The sequence below is a fragment of the Mesoplodon bidens genome, assembly GCF_964165515.1.
Source record: "Mesoplodon bidens genome assembly, chromosome: 2".
Classification (NCBI taxonomy): domain Eukaryota; kingdom Metazoa; phylum Chordata; class Mammalia; order Artiodactyla; family Ziphiidae; genus Mesoplodon; species Mesoplodon bidens.
Genome location: NC_138177.1, coordinates 84,568,000 through 84,588,154, shown reverse-complemented (window position 1 = coordinate 84,588,154; position 20,155 = coordinate 84,568,000). Strand labels below are relative to the sequence as shown.

General features: G+C 35.9%; 1 protein-coding gene across 3 annotated transcripts in view; it reads left to right on the top strand.

The window, feature by feature from the left end:
* Nucleotides 1–20,155, top strand: part of SYCP1 (synaptonemal complex protein 1) — a gene marked incomplete at both ends in the record, with an annotated part of 166,705 nt that overhangs the window by 131,417 nt on the left and 15,133 nt on the right. For 2 of the 3 annotated variants that reach the window (XM_081225556.1, XM_081225555.1), the window contains 4 exons: nt 840–956; nt 1,385–1,495; nt 2,643–2,735; nt 3,257–3,331. In XM_081225556.1, coding sequence (XP_081081682.1) covers nt 840–956; nt 1,385–1,495; nt 2,643–2,735; nt 3,257–3,331 — 396 coding nt within the window. The remainder of the gene's footprint in view (nt 1–839; nt 957–1,384; nt 1,496–2,642; nt 2,736–3,256; nt 3,332–20,155) is intronic. The other variant, XM_081225557.1, reaches the window with a different exon arrangement.

The following is a 20,155-nucleotide window of genomic DNA, read 5'->3' as shown; positions in this document are numbered from 1 at the left end:
TTAAAGGGGACAGAGTTTCAGTGTAGGAAGGTGAAATATTCGGGAGATGGATGATGGTGAGAGTTGCACAACAATATGAATGTACTTAGTGCCATTGAACCGTACAGTTAAATATGGTTAAAATAGTATGTTTTATATCATGTGACTTTTACCACAATAAAAAACATTTAAAAAATGTATCAGGGTTAGGAGGATAGGAAGAAATAGGCATCAGTTAAAAAGAACCTGAACACTATCTATTAGAAGGAATAAATATGCACAAAATTAAAAAAAAAATATTTGTTAAGAGAGTAGTCTCATGTAAGTGTTCTTATGACAAGAAAAAATGGGACGGAAGGAAACTTTTGAAGGTGATGGATATGTCTGTTACCTTGATTTTGGCGATGATTTCATGGGTGTATGCATTTGTCTAATATCATCACACTGTATACATTAAATATGTGTAGTTTTTTTGCATATGTTATACCTCAGTAAAGCTTTTTTTAAAAATGCTTTTTCTTTGAATTGCATGTGTGTTCTGTCCAAATGGAATAGTTACTTATTGTAATAAAACAGCAAACTGAGACTAAATAAATATTGTTGAAAAATTCATTAAAAATAAAAATATGGCTACTTTTAAAATATTACTTGTCAAGACTAAATATGTATTTTAGGGAAAAAGATAGATATTGTGAAAAATAAAGCACCTCACCATATGAAAACTGTAAGTAAAATGATCCAACTATAATATCTATGAATAAATCATCTTTTAAGAGTCACAAAACCACAAAATGAATACAGAATATTTTCAAGTAATCCACAGAATTTATTAATGTTCATGCTGTTTTCTTTATTCAAAGGTCAATAAATTAGAGTTAGAACTAGAAGGTGCCAAACAAAAATTTAAAGAAATGACTGACAGTTATCAGAAAGAAATTGAGGACAAAAAGCTATTAGAAGAAAATCTTTTGGGAGAGGTAGGAAAAACTAAATATGTTTGAGAAGTTGTTATACTAAAACCCTATATTTGTATGTTTGCATTTTAAGAGAAAAGTAATAATTCTTACTTTTAACATTATGATTCTTAGAAGATTTAATAAATTTATACTAGGGATAATTAATTAGTTTTTTAAATAGAAGCTAAAAATATCATTGTTATTCTAAGTATTTGAGTATTGGGTAGTATATAATCATTTTGAAAAGATTAAATGATCTTTACAGTGTTATACTGTCATCTCACTTAGTAGAAGACCCTAACTAAAATAAACCAAAACAATAATGTATTTTCTACTTGGCTTTCCTAATTTCCTGGTGTTTGATTTCTGCATTTTAACTTAAATTTAACATTTAAGTTAAATTTGTATCTTGTGCATTAATTTTAAAAAGCTTTAAATTTATTTGATAGGTTGAGAAAGCAAAAGTAATAGCTGATGAAGCAGTAAAATTACAGAAAGAAATTGATATACGATGTCAACATAAAATAGCTGAAATGGTAGCACTTATGGAAAAACATAAGGTAATTTTTTTCCTGTTGTGTAATGAAAATTATTAATTGGAGCCATATTTATGCATAAAAATGGTAAAATATAGCATTCTGATTTGTCAGAGAAAATTATTGTCTATGCAACAATAACTAATTATAGCTAGAATACTCTTGATCTCTCATTTCTCCAAGTTCAAGTCTTAACCACATGAAGCTGAGCCTGGGTGTCACTTCCTTGAGGAAGTCTCTCCTTATTGTCTTGATGGATAAACGTAATCACTCTTTTCCTCAATTTTCATAGTAGTCTCTTATAGACTTTTCCACCTTGTATTTATTTAAATACATACCCAGGATATGTATTTAAATAAATATAATATAACTATAAATATGATATTTTAATTCTCTACCTGTGTCTAACACATACTATGCTAACCAATAATAAATAGATGAAAGACAGTGTTTGTTGTGTTTGTGAGTGTGCTCTATTTTTTATTGTTGTTTGAAAGTAATCATTCCCTTAGGGAATTAAGCCCTATACTCTTCAAGATTTGGAGAGGAAGTGGGCTATACCTATCAATTAATCTTTATAAGTTGTTGCTAGGATATTATTATGAAGTAACCAATGAGGATTTAAAAAAATCTTTTAAGTAATATTGCGAACTCATAGATTTAAGCATATTTGGTATGTCTTAATCCAGTACAGTTTTGATCCTTTTTGACACTTAAATTGTCCCAACTTTGGCCAGTGGGAGCCTCTTCGAATTGGTTGGCAGGTCCCTTTGATTTGACCCTAATAATCTGTGACAGCTTTCTTGCTTTCTGTCATAACAAAATGTTCAAGGCTAATTTTGTATTCCCTGCACAAGATCTGGAATCAGCCGTTTTTCGAAGAGGTCCTGTGTTTCTAGCCTTTTTATAAATTATGAAATTCAGTGTCTCTAATTTTAAAAATTATTTCTTGCTCTTGGGTTATTTCCAAGACAGTTATCTATGTTTCATTGTTTTTATTGTTAGAATTAAAAAATGTAGTTGAAAAAATTAAAAAATAGCTCAAATATGTATTACTGAATTCATAAACATCATTTTTTATAAATATTAAATGCATAAGGATACCAGTCATATTAAAATGTAATCTTTTGGGCTTCTAATATACCTAAAATGGTTTCTCTTTTTAATATAGCACCAATATGATAAAATTGTTGAAGAAAGAGACTCAGAATTAGGACTTTATAAGAGCAAAGAACAAGAACAGTCATCAGTGAAAGCATCTTTGGTGAGAAAAATTGCAGTAGAAGCCAATTTTCATGTCAGCATGGCTGGTAGTAAAGAATAATAAATAAAACCATAATTTTGTACTATAGACTCAAATAATCATAAATCTGAAAGGGATGTTACAGATCTTATAGGTAGGTGGTTTTCTAATCTTATTTTTGAAATGGTAAAACGAACTCTGTTTTTCAAATGAAAAGTTATAAACTCCAGTTACGAATAAGTTTTGAGCTCTGATTGAGGTTGGGAAAGGAGGAGTGAGATAGATTGGGAGAGAATGAGAAGGAGAGATATACATAGTGTTAAACATTTCTTTAGAGCAAACTATACAAAATTTGTCTAAATGAAATCTTTAGTTATATTCAACTAGGAACCTTCATATCAGTAGGGTTTTAAACAGTATATATTTCATGAGTGAATTTATTTCTCTATAAAACTAGATTTTTTTGAAACACTAGTTTGCATTTTTATTGTCTTAAGAAATACATGGATGCACTTATAAGCTTCATGTTCCTTTTTCTTTAGGAGACTGAACTATCCAATCTCAAGAATGAACTTTGTTCTGCTAAGAGACAACTTGAAATAGAAAGAGAAGAAAAAGTAGGTTTTGTGGCATTATAGATAAAGTAAATAATTTTAAGTTTTAGGTGTAACTTAAGTTTTTATAAACATGTCATATTAGAAAATAATAGGATAAATTTGAGTAAGAATTAAAAATATAATTTTCCCCATTAGCTTTTTTTCAGAAGCATTTAGCATATTCCCTTGTTTAAATATTGAAGACATATAAATATAAGTATATTTTAAGAGTAGGAGAGCTTTCAGGTATAAATATTTGAGAAATATTATTTCATATATTATGAAGTACTTATGTATTTGGATGTGTTTTTTAGCTATTGATCATGTTTCAGAAAAAAAATAATGCCTTATATTTGTATAGTGTTTTGGAATTGACAAAGTGAATTGACTCACACTTTAAAATGACAAATACTTTTTTTTTCTTTCTGTATGACAGCTCACTGTGCCGAGTATACTACTTATATATAATTTAATCTTTATCAGTTCTATAAACAATACTTATTATTATCTCCATTTTTACAGAGGTTAGCTTATTTATTCAGGATCACATAAAAAAAAATAGAATGGCTTAGAATTCAAATCTAGGTTTATTTTGCATGATTCCAAATCCTGCTCCCTAATCACTCTGCAACATGCCTAGGTAACATGCAATTTCAAACCTCTATGCATTTGTTCACTTTGTTTCCTGCATTTAATTTCTTTCTTCTTTTCTCCACCTATGGAAAACTTCACATATCTTTTATCTTGCAAACGTGAGCTGACTGTATATAAGTATTCTCATAGTATTTTGCTCTTATATTAAAATAGTTATGTCACTCTGTGCCCCATTATATTTCAAGTTCCTCAAGGGCTGGGGTTATGTCTATTTATCTTTGTCTTTCCTTTATTTGAGCATAGTGCTTTGAAAATTTTCTGTTTTCGACAAATGTTTGTCAAAGAAATGACTAAGTGGCTTTCACTTCACCTGCAATTGTAGCATGCATATTTACCTTTATCCTACTGTTTTAGTAAAAGAGGAATAATACTTCCTTGTATTAAACCACTCCTAATGTTCTTTCTTCCAGGTTCTTTTCCCAATTTTATTGAGATATAATTGACAGCACTGTATAAGTTTAAGGTATACAGCATGATTTGACTTACATACATTGTAAAATGATAACCACAATAAGTTTAGTTAACATCCATCATGTCATATAGATTAAGAAAAAGAAAGACAAAGAAAAAAAAGGTTTTTTTCTTTGTGATGAGAACTCTTAGGATTTACTCTCTTAACAACTTTCAAATGTACCATACAGTAGTGTTAATGATAGTCATCATGTTATACATTACATCCCTAGTACTTGTCTTATAACTGGATGTTTGTGCCTTTTGACCACCTTCATCCAGTTCCCCATCTCTCCAAACCCTGCATCTTGTAACCATAAATCTAATCCCCTTCTCTGTGAATTTAGTTGTGTTTTGTTTGTTTTTTAAGATTTCCACATATAAGTGATATCATATAGTATTTGTCTTACTCTATTTCAGTTAGCATAATCTCTCAAGGTCTAACCATGTTGTTACAAATGAAAGGATTTCCTTCTTTTTACGCCTGAATAATACTCCATTGTATATATATACTGCACTTTCTCTATCCATTCTTTGTCTATGGACACTCAGGTTGTTTCCATGTATTGGATGTTGTGAATAATGCTACACGGGAGTGCAGATATCTCTTCAACATAATAATTTCATTTCCTTTGGATGTAGTCTCAGAAGTAGAATTGCTGACTTGTATGATAGTTCCATTTTTAATTTTTTTGAAGAATATTTATACTGTTTTGTGTAGGGGCTGAACCAATTTACATTCCCATCTGTAGTGCACAAGGGTTCTTTTCTTCTCTGCATCGATGCCAGCATTTATCTCTTGTTTTATTTGATAATAGCCATTCCAACAAACATGATGTAATATATCTCATAGTACTTTTTCTTTCTTTTTTTTTTTTGCGGTACACGGGCCTCTCACTGTTGTGGCCTCTCCCGTTGCGGAGCACAGGCTCCGGACACGCAGGCCCAGCGGCCATGGCTCACGGGCCCAGCCGCTCCGCGGCATGTGGGATCCTCCCGGACTGAGGCATGAACCCGTGTCCCCTGCATTGACAGGCGGACTCTCAACCACTGCGCTACCAGGGAAGCCCATCTCATGGTACTTTTGATTTGCAGCTCCCTGATGATTAGTGATGTTGAATACCTTTTCATTTACTTGTTGGCCATTTATATATCTTCTTTGGAAAAATGTCTACTCAGATCCTTTGCCAATTTTTAAATTGGTTTGGCTTTTTGCTATTGAATTGTATGAGTCCTTTATATGTTTTTGACATTAACCATTTATCACATATATGGTTTGCAAATATTTGGCAGTGTTTTGCATAGTTGGGGAAGCTATGTGCTTACTTTCATGGTCTCACTTTTCCCCATGGGAAAAATTGCTGACTTAACAGGTTCTCTCTGGGAACTGTGCTGTACTGTCTTGGGAGAGGGGGTGATGTGGGTAAAATGAAACCATTCTTCTTATCTTCTTCAGTGTGTTCAATCTGGGATTTTTTTTTTTTTTTTTTGCTCTAATGCTGTGCTGGAAGTTCTCTTTTGCACTCCAGAACTTCCACAGAGGTATTCTGATCTATGGATGATTGCCAAAATCTGTCTTCTTGATGGGGAGGATGGTAAAAATGCCTATTCTTCCATTTTGCTGAAATCACTCTCTCCTTTTTCCTAATGTAAGCATCTAGTACTATAAATTTCTCTCTCAGTACTGCTTTGGCTGTGTCCCGTATGTCTTGATATGTTGTGTTGTTTGTTGTGTTCATTCAGTTCTTTTTTTATTTTTTTTTACATCGTTATTGGAGTATAATTGCTTTACAAGTGTGTGTTAGTTTCTGATTTATAACAAAGTGAATCACTTATACATATACATACGTTCCCATATCTCTTCCCTCTTGTGTCTCCCTCCCTCCCACCATCCCTATCCCACCCATCTAGGTGGTCACAAAGCACCGAGCTGATCTCACTGTGCTATGCGGCTGCTTCCCACTAGCTATCTGTTTTACGTTTGGTAGTGTATATATGTCCATGCCACTCTCTCACTTTGTCACAGCTAACACTTCGCCCTCCCTATATCCTCAAGTCCCTTCTCTAGTAGGTCTGAGTCTTTATTCCCGTCTTACCCCTAGGTTCTTCATGACCTTTTTTTTCCCTTAGATTCCATATATATGTGTTAGCATACGGTATTTGTCTTTCTCTTTCTGACTTACTTCACTCTGTATGACACACTCTAGGTCCACCCACCTCACTACAAATAACTCAATTTCATTTCTTTTTATGGCTGAGTAATATTCCATTGTATATATGTGCCACATCTTCTTTACCCATTCATCCAATGATGGACACTTAGGTTGTTTCCATCTCCGGGCTATTGTAAATAGGACTGCTATGAACATTTTGGTACATGTCTCTTTTTGAATTATGGTTTTCTCAGGGTATATGCCCAGTAGTGGGATTGCTGGGTCATATGGTAGTTCTATTTGTAGTTTTTTAAGGAACCTCCATACCGTTCTCCATAGCGGCTGTACCAATTCACATTCCCACCAGCAGTGCAAGAGTGTTCCCTTTTTCCCACACCCTCTCCAGCATTTATTGTTTCTAGATTTTTTGATGATGGCCATTCTGACTGGTGTGAGATGATATCTCATTGTAGTTTTGATTTGCATTTCTCTAATGATTAATGATGTTGAGCATTCTTTCATGTGTTTGTTGGCAATCTGTATATCTTCTTTGGAGAAATGTCTATTTAGGTCTTCTGCCCATTTTTGGATTGGGCTGTTTGTTTTTTTGTTATTGAGCTGCATGAGCTGCCTATAAATTTTGGAGATTAATCCTTTGTCAGTTGCTTCATTTGCAAATATTTTCTCCCATTCTGAGGGTTGTCTTTTGGTCTTGTTTATGGTTTCCTTTGCTGTGCAAAAGCATTGAAGTTTCATCAGGTCCCATTTGTTTATTTTTTTTTATTTCCATTTCTCTAGGAGGTGGGTCAAAAAGGATCTTGCTGTGATTTATGTCATAGAGTGTTCTGCCTATGTTTTCCTCTAAGAGTTTGATAGTTTCTGGCCTTACATTTAGGTCTTCAATCCATTTTGAGGTTATTTTTGTGTATGGTGTTAGGGAGTGTTCTAATTTCATACTTTTACATGTAGCTGTCCAGTTTTCCCAGCACCACTTATTGAAGAGGCTATCCTTTCTCCACTGTACATTCCTGCCTCCTTTATCAAAGATAAGGTGACTATATATGCGTGGGTTTATCTCCGGGCTTTCTATCCTGTTCCATTGATCTATATTTCTGTTTTTGTGCCAGTACCATACTGTCTTGATTACTGTAGCTTTTTTGTATAGTCTGAAGTCAGGGAGCCTGATTCTTCCAGCTCCGTTTCTCATTCTCAAGATTGCTTTGGCTATTTGGTGTCTTTTGTGTTTCCATACAAATTGTGAATTTTTTTGTTCTAGTTTTGTGAAAAATGCCAGTGGTAGTTTGATAGGGATTGCATTGAATCTGTAGATTGCTTTGGGTAGTAGAGTCATTTTCACAATGTTGATTCTTCCAATCCAAGAACATGGTATATCTCCCCATCTATTTGTATCATCCTTAATTTCTTTCATCAGTGTCTTATAATTTTCTGCATACAGGTCTTTTGTCTCCTTAGGTAGGTTTATTCCTAGATATTTTATTCTTTTTGTTGCAGTGGTAAATGGGAGTGTTTTCTTGATTTCACTTTAAGATTTTTCATCATTAGTGTATAGGAATGCCAGAGATTTCTGTGCATTAATTTTGTATCCTGCTACTTTACCAAATTCATTGATTAGCTCTAGTAGTTTTCTGGTAGCATCTTTAGGATTCTCTATGTATAGTATCATGTCATCTGCAAAGAGTGACAGCTTTACTTCTTCTTTTCCGATTTTCATTCCTTTTATTTCTTTTTCTTCTCTGATTGCTGTGGCTAAAACTTCCAAAACTATGTTGAATAAGAGTGGTGAGAGTGGGCAACCTTGTCTTGTTCCTGATCTTAGTGGGAATGGTTTCAGTTATTCACCATTGACGATGATGTTGGCTGTGGGTTTGTCATATATGGCCTTTATTGTGTTGAGGAAAGTTCCTTCTATGCCTACTTTCTGCAGGGTTTTTATCATAAATGGGTGTTGAATTTTGTCGAAAGCTTTCTCTGCATCTATTGAGTTGATCATATGGTTTTTCTCCTTCAATTTGTTAATATGGTGTATCACGTTGATTGATTTGCATATATTGAAGAATCCTTGCATTCCTGGAATAAACCCCACTTGATCATGGTGTATGATTCTTTTAATGTGCTGTTGGATTCTGTTTGCTAGTAGTTTGTTGAGGATTTTTGCATCTATGTTCATCAGTGATATTGGCCTGTAGTTTTCTTTCTTTGTGACATCCTTGTCTGGTTTTGGCATCAGGGTGATGGTGTCCTCGTAGAATGAGTTTGGGAGTGTTCCTCCCTCTGCTATATTTTGGAAGAGTTTGAGAAGGATACGTGTTAGCTCTTCTCTAAATGTTTGGTAGAATTCGCCTGTGAAGCCATCTGGTCCTGGGCTTTTGTTTGTTGGAAGATTTTTAATCACAGTTTCAATTTCAGTGCTTGTGATTGGTCTGTTCATATTTTCTATTTCTTCCTGATTCAGCCTTGGCAGTTGTACATTTCTAAGAATTTGTCCATTTCTTCCAGGTTGTCCATTTTATTGGCATAGAGTTTCTTGTAGCAATCTCTCATGGTCTTTTGTATTTCTGCAGTGTCAGTTGTTACTTCTCCTTTTTCATTTCTAATTCTATTGATTTGAGTCTTCTCCCTTTTTTTCTTGATGAGTCTGGCTAATGGTTTATCAATTTTGTTTATCTTCTCAAAGAACCAGCTTTTAGTTTTATTGATCTTTGCTATCATTTCCTTCATTTCTTTTTCATTTATTTCTGATCTGATCTTTATGATTTCTTTCCTTCTGCTAACTTTGAGGTTTTCTTGTTCTTCTTTCTCTAATTGCTTTAGGTGCAAAGTTAGGTTGTTTATTTGAGATGATTCCTGTTTCTTAAGGTAAGATTGTATTGCTATAAACTTCCCTCTTAGAACTGCTTTTGCTGCATCCCGAAGGTTTTGGGTTGTCGTGTCTCCATTGTCATTTGTTTCTAGGTATTTTTTGATTTCCTCTTTGATTTCTTCAGTGATCACTTCGTTATTAAGTAGTGTTGTTTAGCCTCCATGTGTTTGTATTTTTTATGGATCTTTTCCTGTAATTGATATCTAGTCTCATAGCTTTGTGGTCGGAAGAGATACTTGATACAATTTTAATTTTCTTGAATTTTCCAAGCCTTGATTTGTGACCCAAGATATGATCTATCTTGGAGAATGTTCTGTGAGCACTTGAGAAAAATGTGTATTCTGTTGTTTTTGGATGGAATGTCCTATAACTATCAATTAAGTCCATCTTGTTTAATGTATCATTTAAAGCTTGTGTTTCCATATTTATTTTCATTTTGGATGATCTGTCCTTTGGTGAAAGTGGGGTGTTAAAGTCCCCTACTATGAATGTTACTGTCGATTTCCCCTTTTATGGCTGTTAGTATTTGCCTTATGTATTGAGGTATTCCTATGTTGGGTGAATAAATATTTACAGTTGTTATATCTTCTTCTTGGATCGATCCCTTGATTATTATTTAGTGTCCTTCTTTGTCTCTTGTAATAGTCTTTATTTTAAAGTCTATTTTGTCTGATATGAGAATTGCTACTCCAGCTTTCTTTTGGTTTCCATTTGAATTGAATACCTTTTTCCATCCCCTCACTTTCAGTCTGTATGTGTCCCTAGGTCTGAAGTGGGTGTTTTGTAGACAGCATATATATGGGTCTTATTTTTGTATCCATTCAGCCAGTCTGTGTCTTTTGGTGGGAGCATTTAATCCATTTACATTTAAGGTAATTATCGATATGTATCTTCCTATTCCCATTTTCTTAATTGTTTTGGGTTTGTTATTGTAGGTGTTTTCCTTCTCTTGTGTTTCTTGCCTAGAGAAGTTCCTTTAGCATTTGTTGTAGAGCTGGTTTGGTGGTGCTGAACTCTCTCAGCTTTTGCTTGTCTGTAAACGTTTAAATTTCTCCATCAAATCTGAATGAGATGCTTGCTAGGTAGAGTAATCTTGGTTGTAAGTTTTTCTCCTTCATCACTTTAAATGTGTCGTGCCACTCCTTTCTGGCTTGCAGAGTTTCTGCTGAGAGATCAGCTGTTAACCTGATGGGGATTCCCTTGTGTGTTATTTGTTGTTTTTCCCTTGCTGCTTTTAATATGTTTTCTTTGTATTTAATTTTTGACAGCTTGATTAACATGTTTCTTGGCATGTTTCTCCTTGGATTTATGCTGTATGGGACTCTCTGTGCTTCCTGGACTTGATTAACTATTTCCTTTCCCATATTAGGGAAGTTTTCAACTGTAATCTCTTCAAATATTTTCTCAGTCCCTTTCTTTTTCTCTTCCTCTTCTGGAACCCCTATAATTCGAATGTTGGTGCATTTAATGTTGTCCCAGAGGTCTCTGAGACTGTTGTTTTCATTCTTTTTTCTTTATTCTGCCCTGCAGTAGTTATTTCCACTGTTTTATCTTCCAGGTCACTTATCCGTTCTTCTGCCTCAGTTATTCTGCTATTGATCCCTTCTAGGGTATTTTTAATTTCATTTATTGTGTTGTTCATTGTTGCTTGTTTCATCTTTAGTTTTTCTAGGTCCTTGTTAACTGTTTCTTGCATTTTGTCTATTCTATTTCCAAGATTTTGGATCATCTTTAGTATCATTATTCTGAATTCTTTTTCAGGTAGACTGCCTATTTTCTCTTCATTTGTTAGGTCTGGTGGGTTTTTATCCTGATACTTCACCTTCTGTGTGTTTTTCTGTCTTCTCATTTTGCTTATGTTACTGTGTTTGGGGTCTCCTTTTTGCAGGCTGCCGGTTCGTAGTTCCCGTTGTTTTTGGTGTCTGTCCCCAGTGGCTAAAGTTGGTTCAGTGGGTGTGTAGGCTTCCTGGTGGAGGGGACTAGTGCCTGTGTTCTGGTGGATGAGGCTGGATCTTGTCTTTCTGGTGGGCAGGTCCACGTCTGGTGGTGTGTTTTGGGGTGTCTGTGGCCTTATTATGATTTTAGGCAGCCTCTCTGCTAATGGGTGGGGTTTTGTTCCTGCCTTGTTAGTTGCTTGGCATAGGGTGTCCAGCACTGTAGCTTGCTGGTCGTTGAGTGAAGCTGGGTGTTGGTGTTGAGATGGAGATCTCCGGGAGATTTTCACCATTTGATGTTACGTGGAGCTGGGAGGTCTCTTGTGGACCAGTGTCCTGAAGTTGGCTCTCCCACCTCAGAGGCAGAGCACTGACTCCTGGCTGCAGCACCAAGAGCCTTTCATCCACACGGCTCAGAATAAAAGGGAGAAAAAGAAGAAAAAGAAAAAGAAAGAAAGGAAGGAAGGAAGGAAGGAAGGAAGGAAAGGAGAAAGAAAGAGAAAGAAAGAGATAAAATAAAATAAAGTTATTAAAATAAAAAATAATTATTAAGAAAAAAAATTTTTTAAGAAAAAAAACAAAAACAGATGGTCTAGGACAAATTGTGAAAGCAAAGCTATACATAATCTCACACAGAAGCATACACATACACACTCACAAAAAGAGGAAAAGGGGAAAAAATAATAAATCTTCACTCAGACAGGACGTGGTTAAAGGAGCAGCTGATTCGGAGGCTTTGGCTCACTCAGGCCAGGGGAAGGGAGGGGCACGGAGTGTGCGGCGAGCCTGCAGCGGTAGAGGCTGGCAGGACGTTTCAGCCGCCTGAGGCGCGCCATGCGTTTTCCTGGGGAAGTTGTCCCTGGATCACGGGACCCTGACAGTGGTGGGCTGCACAGGCTCCCAGGAGGGGAGGTGTGGATAGTGACCTGTGCTCGCACACAGGCTTCTTGGTGGCTGCAGCAGCGGCCTTAGTGTCTCATGACCATCTCTGGGGTCTCGTGCTCTCGCGCCCATCTCTGGAGCTCCTTTAAGCAGCGCTGTTAATCCCCTCTCTTCGCGCACCAGGAAACAGAGGGAAGAAGAAGTCTCTTGCCTCTTCGGCAGGTCCAGAGTTTTCCCCGGACTCCCTCCCAGCTAGCCGTGGTGCACTAACCCCTTCAGGCTGTGTTCACGCTGCCAGTCCTCTCCCTACGATCCGACCGAAGCCCGAGCCTCAGCTCCCAGCCTCTGCCCCGCTGGCGGATGAGCAGACAAGCCTCTCGGGCTGGTGAGTGCAGGTCGGCACCGATCCTCTGTGCGGGAATCTCTCTGCTTTGCCCTCTGCACCGCTGTTGCTCCGCTCTCCTCCATGGCTCCGAAGCTTCCCCCCTCCACCACCCGCATTCTCCACCCACGAAGGGGCTTCCTAGTGTGTGGAAACCTTTCCTCCTTCACAGCTCCCTCCCACTGGTGCAGGTCCCGTCCCGTCCCTATTCTTTTGTCTCTGTTTATTCTTTTTTCTTTTGCCCTACCCAGGTACATGGGGAGTTTCTTGCCTTTTGGGAGGTCTGAGGAGTTCTGCCAGCGTTCAGTAGGTGTTCTCTAGGAGTTGTTCCACGTGTAGATGTATTTCTGATGTATCTGTGGGGAGGAAGGTGATCTCCGCGTCTTACTCTTCCACCATCTTCCCCCTCTCCCCATTCAGTTCTTATAATTTTATTTTTCTTTGAGACTTCTTCTTTGACCCATTGATTAATTAAAAGTTTGTTTTCAAATTTTCATGTGTTCAAAGATTTTCCTGTTGTCTCTCTGTTACTGATTTCTAGTTTGATTCCATTATGGTCAGAGAATACAATTTTTATGATTTCTGTATTTGTCTACGGAATACTATAACAAAAATACCATAGATTGAATGGCTTAAACAACAAATATTATTTCTCACAGTTCTGGATGCTGTAAGTGTGAGATCAGAGTGCCAGCGTGGTAAAGTTCTGGTCAGGGCCCATTTCCTGGCTTGAAGACAGTTACTTTCTAGCTATGTCCTCACATGGCTGAAAGAGAACACTGGTTTCTTCAACTCTTTATAAGGGTACCAGTCCCATCATGAGGGCTTCACCGCTCTGACCTCATCCAAACCCCATTACTTCTCAAAGGCCCTACCTTCAAACCACATTCCACACTGGGTGTTAAGGCCTTGATATATAAATTTTGGGGGGATACAAACATTTAGTCCATAGCAGTTTTATTCTTTTAAATTTGTTGAGGTTCACTTTATGGCCCAGAATATGGTCTGTCTTGGTGAATGATCTATAAGTGCTTGAAACAAATGTATGTTATGCTATTGTTGGTGGAGTGTACTATAAATGTCAATTAAACCTAATTAGTTAGTTGTGTTGTTCAGGTTTTATATATTTTGGCTGATTTTCTGCTTAGTAATTCTATCAGTAGCTGAAAGAGGGGTGTTAAAGTCCCCAACTTTGTCTGTTTCCCTGCTCAGCTCTGAAAGTTTTTTAAAACAATTTCACTGACATATAATTTATGTACTATATAATCATCCATTTAAAGTGTACAATTCAGTTGTTTTTAAATATATTGACAGTTACTGACAGTTGTGCAACCATCACTGCTATATAGTTTTAGAATATATGTATCAACCCCCCAGCAGCAATTATACCTCCCCCTTGGCTCCCATCAACAAATTCACTAGCTCTAGTCAATCAATGATCTACTTTCTGTTTCTATAAGATTTACCTCTTCTGGATATTTCACTTAAATGAAATCATGTAATATATGGTCTTGTTTCACTGAGCATAATGTCTTCAAGGTCCAACCATGTCCTAGCATATATCAGTACTTCATTCCTTTTTATTGCTGAATAATATTTTGTTATATGGGTATACTGTTTTATTTATCCATTTATCAATTGATGGCAATTTAGGTTGTTTCCATTTTGACTATTATGAATAATGCTGTTAAGAATATTTGTGTACAAGTTTTGTGAGGATATATGTTTTCATTTCTCTTGATTACATATGTAGGAGTAGAATTGCTAGGTAATATGGTGTCTCTATGTTTCATATTTTAAGATACTGCCCAACTGTTCTCTAAACCAACTGTACCATTTTGGATTCCCACTAGCAGTGCATGAAGGCCTCAATTTTTCCACAACCTCACCAGTACTTGTTGTTGTCTTTTTTTGATATAATCATCCAGGTGGGTGTGGCATGGTATATCATTTTTGTTTTGATTTGTATTTCTTTTTTCTTTTTTCTTTTTTTTAGATGTTGGGGGTAGGAGTTTTTATTTATTTATTTATTTATTTTGGCTGTGTTGCATCTTCGTTTCTGTGCGAGGGCTTTCTCTAGTTGTGGCAAGCGGGGGCCACTCTTCATCAAGGTGTGCGGGCCTCTCACTATCGCGGCCTCTCTTGTCGCGGAGCACAGGCTCCAGACGCGCAGGCTCAGCAGTCATGGCTCATGGGTCTAGTTGCTCCGCGGCATGTGGGATCCTCCCAGACCAGGGCTCGAACCCGTGTCCCCTGCATTAGCAGGCAGACTCCCAACCACTGCGCCACCAGGGAAACCCCTGATTTGTATTTCTTTAATGCCTAATGATGTTGATCATCTTTTCACGTGCTCTTGGCCATTTGTATTTCTTTTTTGGAGAAATATCTATTCAAATACTTTGCCTATTTTAAAATTAGGTTACTTATTTTTTTAGTATTGAGTTTTAAGAGTTCTTTATATATTCTAGATACAAGTCCCTTACCTGATATAAGATTTTTAAACATTTTCTCCCATTCTTTGAATTGTCTTTTCAGTTTCTTGATGGTATCATTTGTAGCACAAAGTCTTTAATTTTGATGAAATTCAATTTCAATTCTTGGGAGAAATCCTACTTTGTCATGACATATAATCTTCTTTGTATTCTGCTAGATTTGGTTTGCTAGTATTTTGTTGAGGAATTTTTGCACCTAGATTCATAACAAAAATTGGTCTGTAGTTTTTTTGTGATGATTTTTTCCTTAGGCTTCACATCTTTTTTTTTTTTTTTTTTTTTTGAGGTATGCGGACCTCTCACTGTTGTGGCCTTTTCCGTTGCAGAGCACAGGCTCTGGACGTGCAGGCTCAGCGGCCATGGCTCACGGGCCCAACCGCTCCACGGCATGTGGTATCTTCCTGTACCAGGGCACTAACCTGTGTCCCCTGAATCAGCAGGCGGACTCTCAACCACTGCGCCACCAGGGAAGCCCAGGCTTCACATCTTTTAACCAACTCAGACTGAAACCCTGGAGCCCATGTGTCTATCCAACAGGATAAGCTATGGTTATTCATTTTTGCCATTTTTCCAATCTCTCTTCCAAGCTGTATTTCCTCACTCACCAAATTTTATGAGGGAAAAGATAAGAATATCATGATTTGGTATACCCCACTTACAAGGTGATGAGAGGTGGACCCAGGGATAAGGACAAAATTCACATGGTTTTTCAATGAATCTCATATTTTTTATGTTTTCTGCTCCTTCAGGGGAATCTTTTCTTCTTTTTTACATTTTGTCTTTTGACTTTATTTCTAATATGTTCTATTTATTGGCAAGGATAATTAATTCTGTACGGGTATGGTTGTTATGCTTTTTTGTCCAGACTAGAGAGACCAAAATGATAAGGTTTAGTCATTTTTCATGCATTTCCTAGGCTTCTTTTTCTTGGACTGCCTGCTTATCCCCTCAGATTTCTTCTTACAAATTCAGGTATATTAGTGACAGTTCTTCTCATTATTATATGTGTTCACTTTCACCAATACCATGTAAGTAGTGATTAGGTTAGGAGACACATTGAGTCAAATCAGCACAGCTTTACTCTATATCTTTCAAGCTGAACCTTCACTAGAATCAGAGATTATGGCCTGGTATGACATGTTTCTATTGTTGAATTCATTTTTGCCAGTTCTTGACTACTTACCTTTCCTCCCTCCCTTTATACTTTTTTGTTAGTGTAGGGAGAGGAAGATTTTATAATCTGCCTTCACTCTTCCACCTTTACCAAACAGTTTGATCTACTGTATCAGTTTTTTTTGACATCTACTTTAACTTTGTTATATATTTTTTCTGTTTGATCAATCATGAGCTGAAAGAAGGAGTTAAGGGTTTATTACTGTTATATTTCTCTTCTTTGTGAGTTCTCAGCCAATTTTGCTTTACATGTTTTGATGAATACTATTCATTATGTAAAATTTTATACTAATTAATTTCCCCTTGGAAACTGTATCTTTCATCTTTGTCCTTTTTGCTTTGAAGCCAGCTTTGCCTGATATTTATGTTGTGATCCTAACTTTCTTTTTGGACCTGTTTGTCTTATATGTTTTTGTCCATTTCTTATTAACCCTGATGGTGTCTCTAATCTGAGTGTCTCTTTTTCTTTAGTAGCTTATTTTTCCCAATAGTATTTATTGGTATGATTTGTATTTTTAAATTATTCTTGCATTTCTGGAATGAACTCCATTTGGTCATGAAGTATTTTTAATGTGATGCTGGATTCTGTTTGCTAATATTTTTACTTAGTACCTTCATATTGATATTCATAAGATAGAATGGTTGTAGTTTTACTTTTTTTAATCATGGTAAAAATATGTATCACTAAATTTACCATCTGTCTTAACACTTTTTAAGTGTATACAGTTTAACTGTTTTAAGCATATACATATTGTCGTACAATAGATCTCTAGAACTTTTTAATCTTGCAAAACTGGAAGTCTAAATCCATTAAACACTAATTCCCCTTCCAACCATCTTTTTTCTGTTTCTATGATTTTAACTACCTTTGATACTTCATATGAGTAGAACCATTCAGTATTTGTCTTTCTGTAACTGGATTATTTCAATTAGCATAATGTCTTCAAGGTTCATCCATTTGTAGCATGTGGCAAAGTTTCCTTTTTTTTTAAGCTGTCTAATATTCCATTGCATGTATATACCACATGGATGAATATCCATTCATCTGTGATGGACATTTGGGTTGCTTCCACCTCTTGTCTATTGTGATTAATGTTGTAATTAATGAACATGGGTGTGCAAATGTCTCTTGGAGATCCTGCTCTGAATTCTTTTGGATATATACCCAAAAGTGGGATTCCTGGCTCATATGGTAATTCTATTATTAATTTTTGAGGAACCACCATACAGTCTTCTGTAGCAACTGTACCATTTTACATTTCCGCCAATAGTGTGCAAGGGTTCCGATTTCTCTGCATCCTTGCCAACAAACACTTATTTTCTATTATTTTGATAGTGGTCATCCTCCTAAGGAGTGTGAGTGATAGCTCATTGTAGTTTTGATTTGCATTTCTCTTATAATTAGTGATGTTGGGCATCTTTTCATACGCTTGTTGGCCATTTGTATATCCTCTTTGGAGAATCGTCTATTCATGTCCTTTGCCCATTTAAAAATTATTTGTTTTTTTTTTTGGTTGAGTTGTGTGAGTTCCTTACATATTCTGGATATTAACCCTTATCAATATGATATATATTTTAATCATGCTTTTGTCATTTTATTTTATATTACATATTAATATTTATTTTATTGTCTTTTTCTCTAAATTTTATGTGTGTGCATTTTTGGTTGATTTGGGAGGTGTATATAGTTTTTTAAATTATTTTACTCGTTACCTTTATATTTTTAAACAGTATATCTAATACTTTCTCCTACTGCCTATTCTTTTGCGTATACAATTTTTATGTTTTATTATTTTACATTATCAGGATTAATAAAAACACATATTCTGTTCTGTAATCACAATTCCATTATTTAAGTTGAGCTCATGTTTTGTATGAAACTTTTTCTTAGTTTCCAATTTTGATCCTAGTCAATATGCCAATCCCGATTTTGACCTATTTTACATACCAGTTGGTATGAAGAAATTGTTACTGAATGACAGTCTTAGCTTCCACTTAAAATAGGTTGGCTTTGTGAGACTGTACTAAATCACCTTTCCTATATCTTTCATTTCTTGATGGTGCCTTAATCTCTGCCTAGTGAGATGTGGTATTTTGTATATTTGTTTACATTCTTGATATGGAAGGAGAGTTCTAAAGTCTTCCAATTGGTCCTTCCAAATATAAAAATCTCTCACTCTGTAGTCAGAACGAATATGGGGATTTTGCCACTTATTGAGTTTATCTATTCAGCTGTATACTCAGGATCTAAAGAAGTGACCACAGGATAGGTTTATGGTTCCATGGGCTCACCATGAGGTGGACTTGGATTAAGTGCTATTTATCACTTGACCCCAGTACACCTGCGTTCAAACTAGTGAAAAAATAATAACGTTATGGGTTACAAGAATTGGTGTTAGCTAATAGTCAATAATGTCCAATTACCCATAAGTCTTAGTATTTCTCTCAGTGCACATGGTAGTAGGAAGGATTCAGTATGGATTTGTGATATTATTGCAAAATCCTTCCACAATAGTACCAGGCTTTTGTTTAATTTAGAGGGTTCTAGTTTTGTAAATTTATTCAGGTCTGAAATTTGGGCACAGGGCTATCATATTTTACTCCTGTGCCTCAAGTCAATCCTCTCTTTGCCAGACCATATTACAGGCATTTTTTAGTTACTCAGATTAAATAGGTACCTTAGTGGACTGCCTATCACTTTGGTCTTAGGGAACTCATGATTAATTAGACACTACCAAAGATACACCTTTGTATATGAGCTAATTCACACCTTGTAAACCCATGTTGTATTAGAACAGACTGTACGAAGATCTCTGGAGAAGCAAAAGTCAGAGTTGTAGAGAAGGTGCAGTTTTGGGAGGTGCTTTCTCCCTTCCATCCTCTAGAAGCCAAGATATGTATTCTGAGAATCAGTGTAATTTAGCTAGTATAGAGGGTATACTTTATCCTAGAAGACAGCATTTCATCCCCATAGAGTAGACCCCAGTTGTGATAACTGAAGATCAACTATTGGTAGTTGATAGGATGCATAATAAGAGCAGTGACTACTGTTACATCAGCTTATTGCCAGCTTCTTTCATGGTGAAGTGTGTTCTCTGGTTAGGAGCAGCACTTTAGGAGAGATACCATGGTGTACACAGACATTCAGTGAGTGCAGGTATTGGCATAGGCATCATGTGCAGGCAAGGCAAGTTTGCCTAAAGTTGTGCTTATTGAAACTTTTTCTTCTCTGAGATCTTTAAGGCTCCTTGGATCTGTAACCATTCTGTTTTCCAGATGATTGTCATATTAAAGGCATTGCACATATTCTCTTCTCTAGGCCAGGGTTAATTTTTCTTTTTTTCCCACTGAATACACATGCCCTAATCTCCAGCAAAATGTATTATTTCCTGGAGTACTAGAGAAATGATGTATTATTTTGTAAGTATTTTGTACTTTTTTTGTACTTTCTTTTTCTCTCTCATACCTGTTTATCTCAAGTTAAAAATTGATTATTCAGTGTCCAACTGAATTGCTTTTCTCCATACACAGAGAAAAAAGGAATTCTGCCTCTAAAGGCTCACAATATTTTGGATCTCTTTGCAGCTCTTTACAGTTAGTTACTTGTATATACCCTTACTTTACAAGATGATCCATCCACTTCATTTTACAAATGAGAAAGCTGAGATTCAGCGTCTTAAAGGACTTACGAGTCCACAGATAACTGCTGGAGACAGATCAGAAATTTTTAAAAAGATAATCAAAATCAAATAACATACCTTTGTAGAAAGGAACTAATTTGTTCTTCTTTTCATTATTTTATAAGATTTAGAAGGCAGTATTCTTTGTTAATACTTCTTAGGAA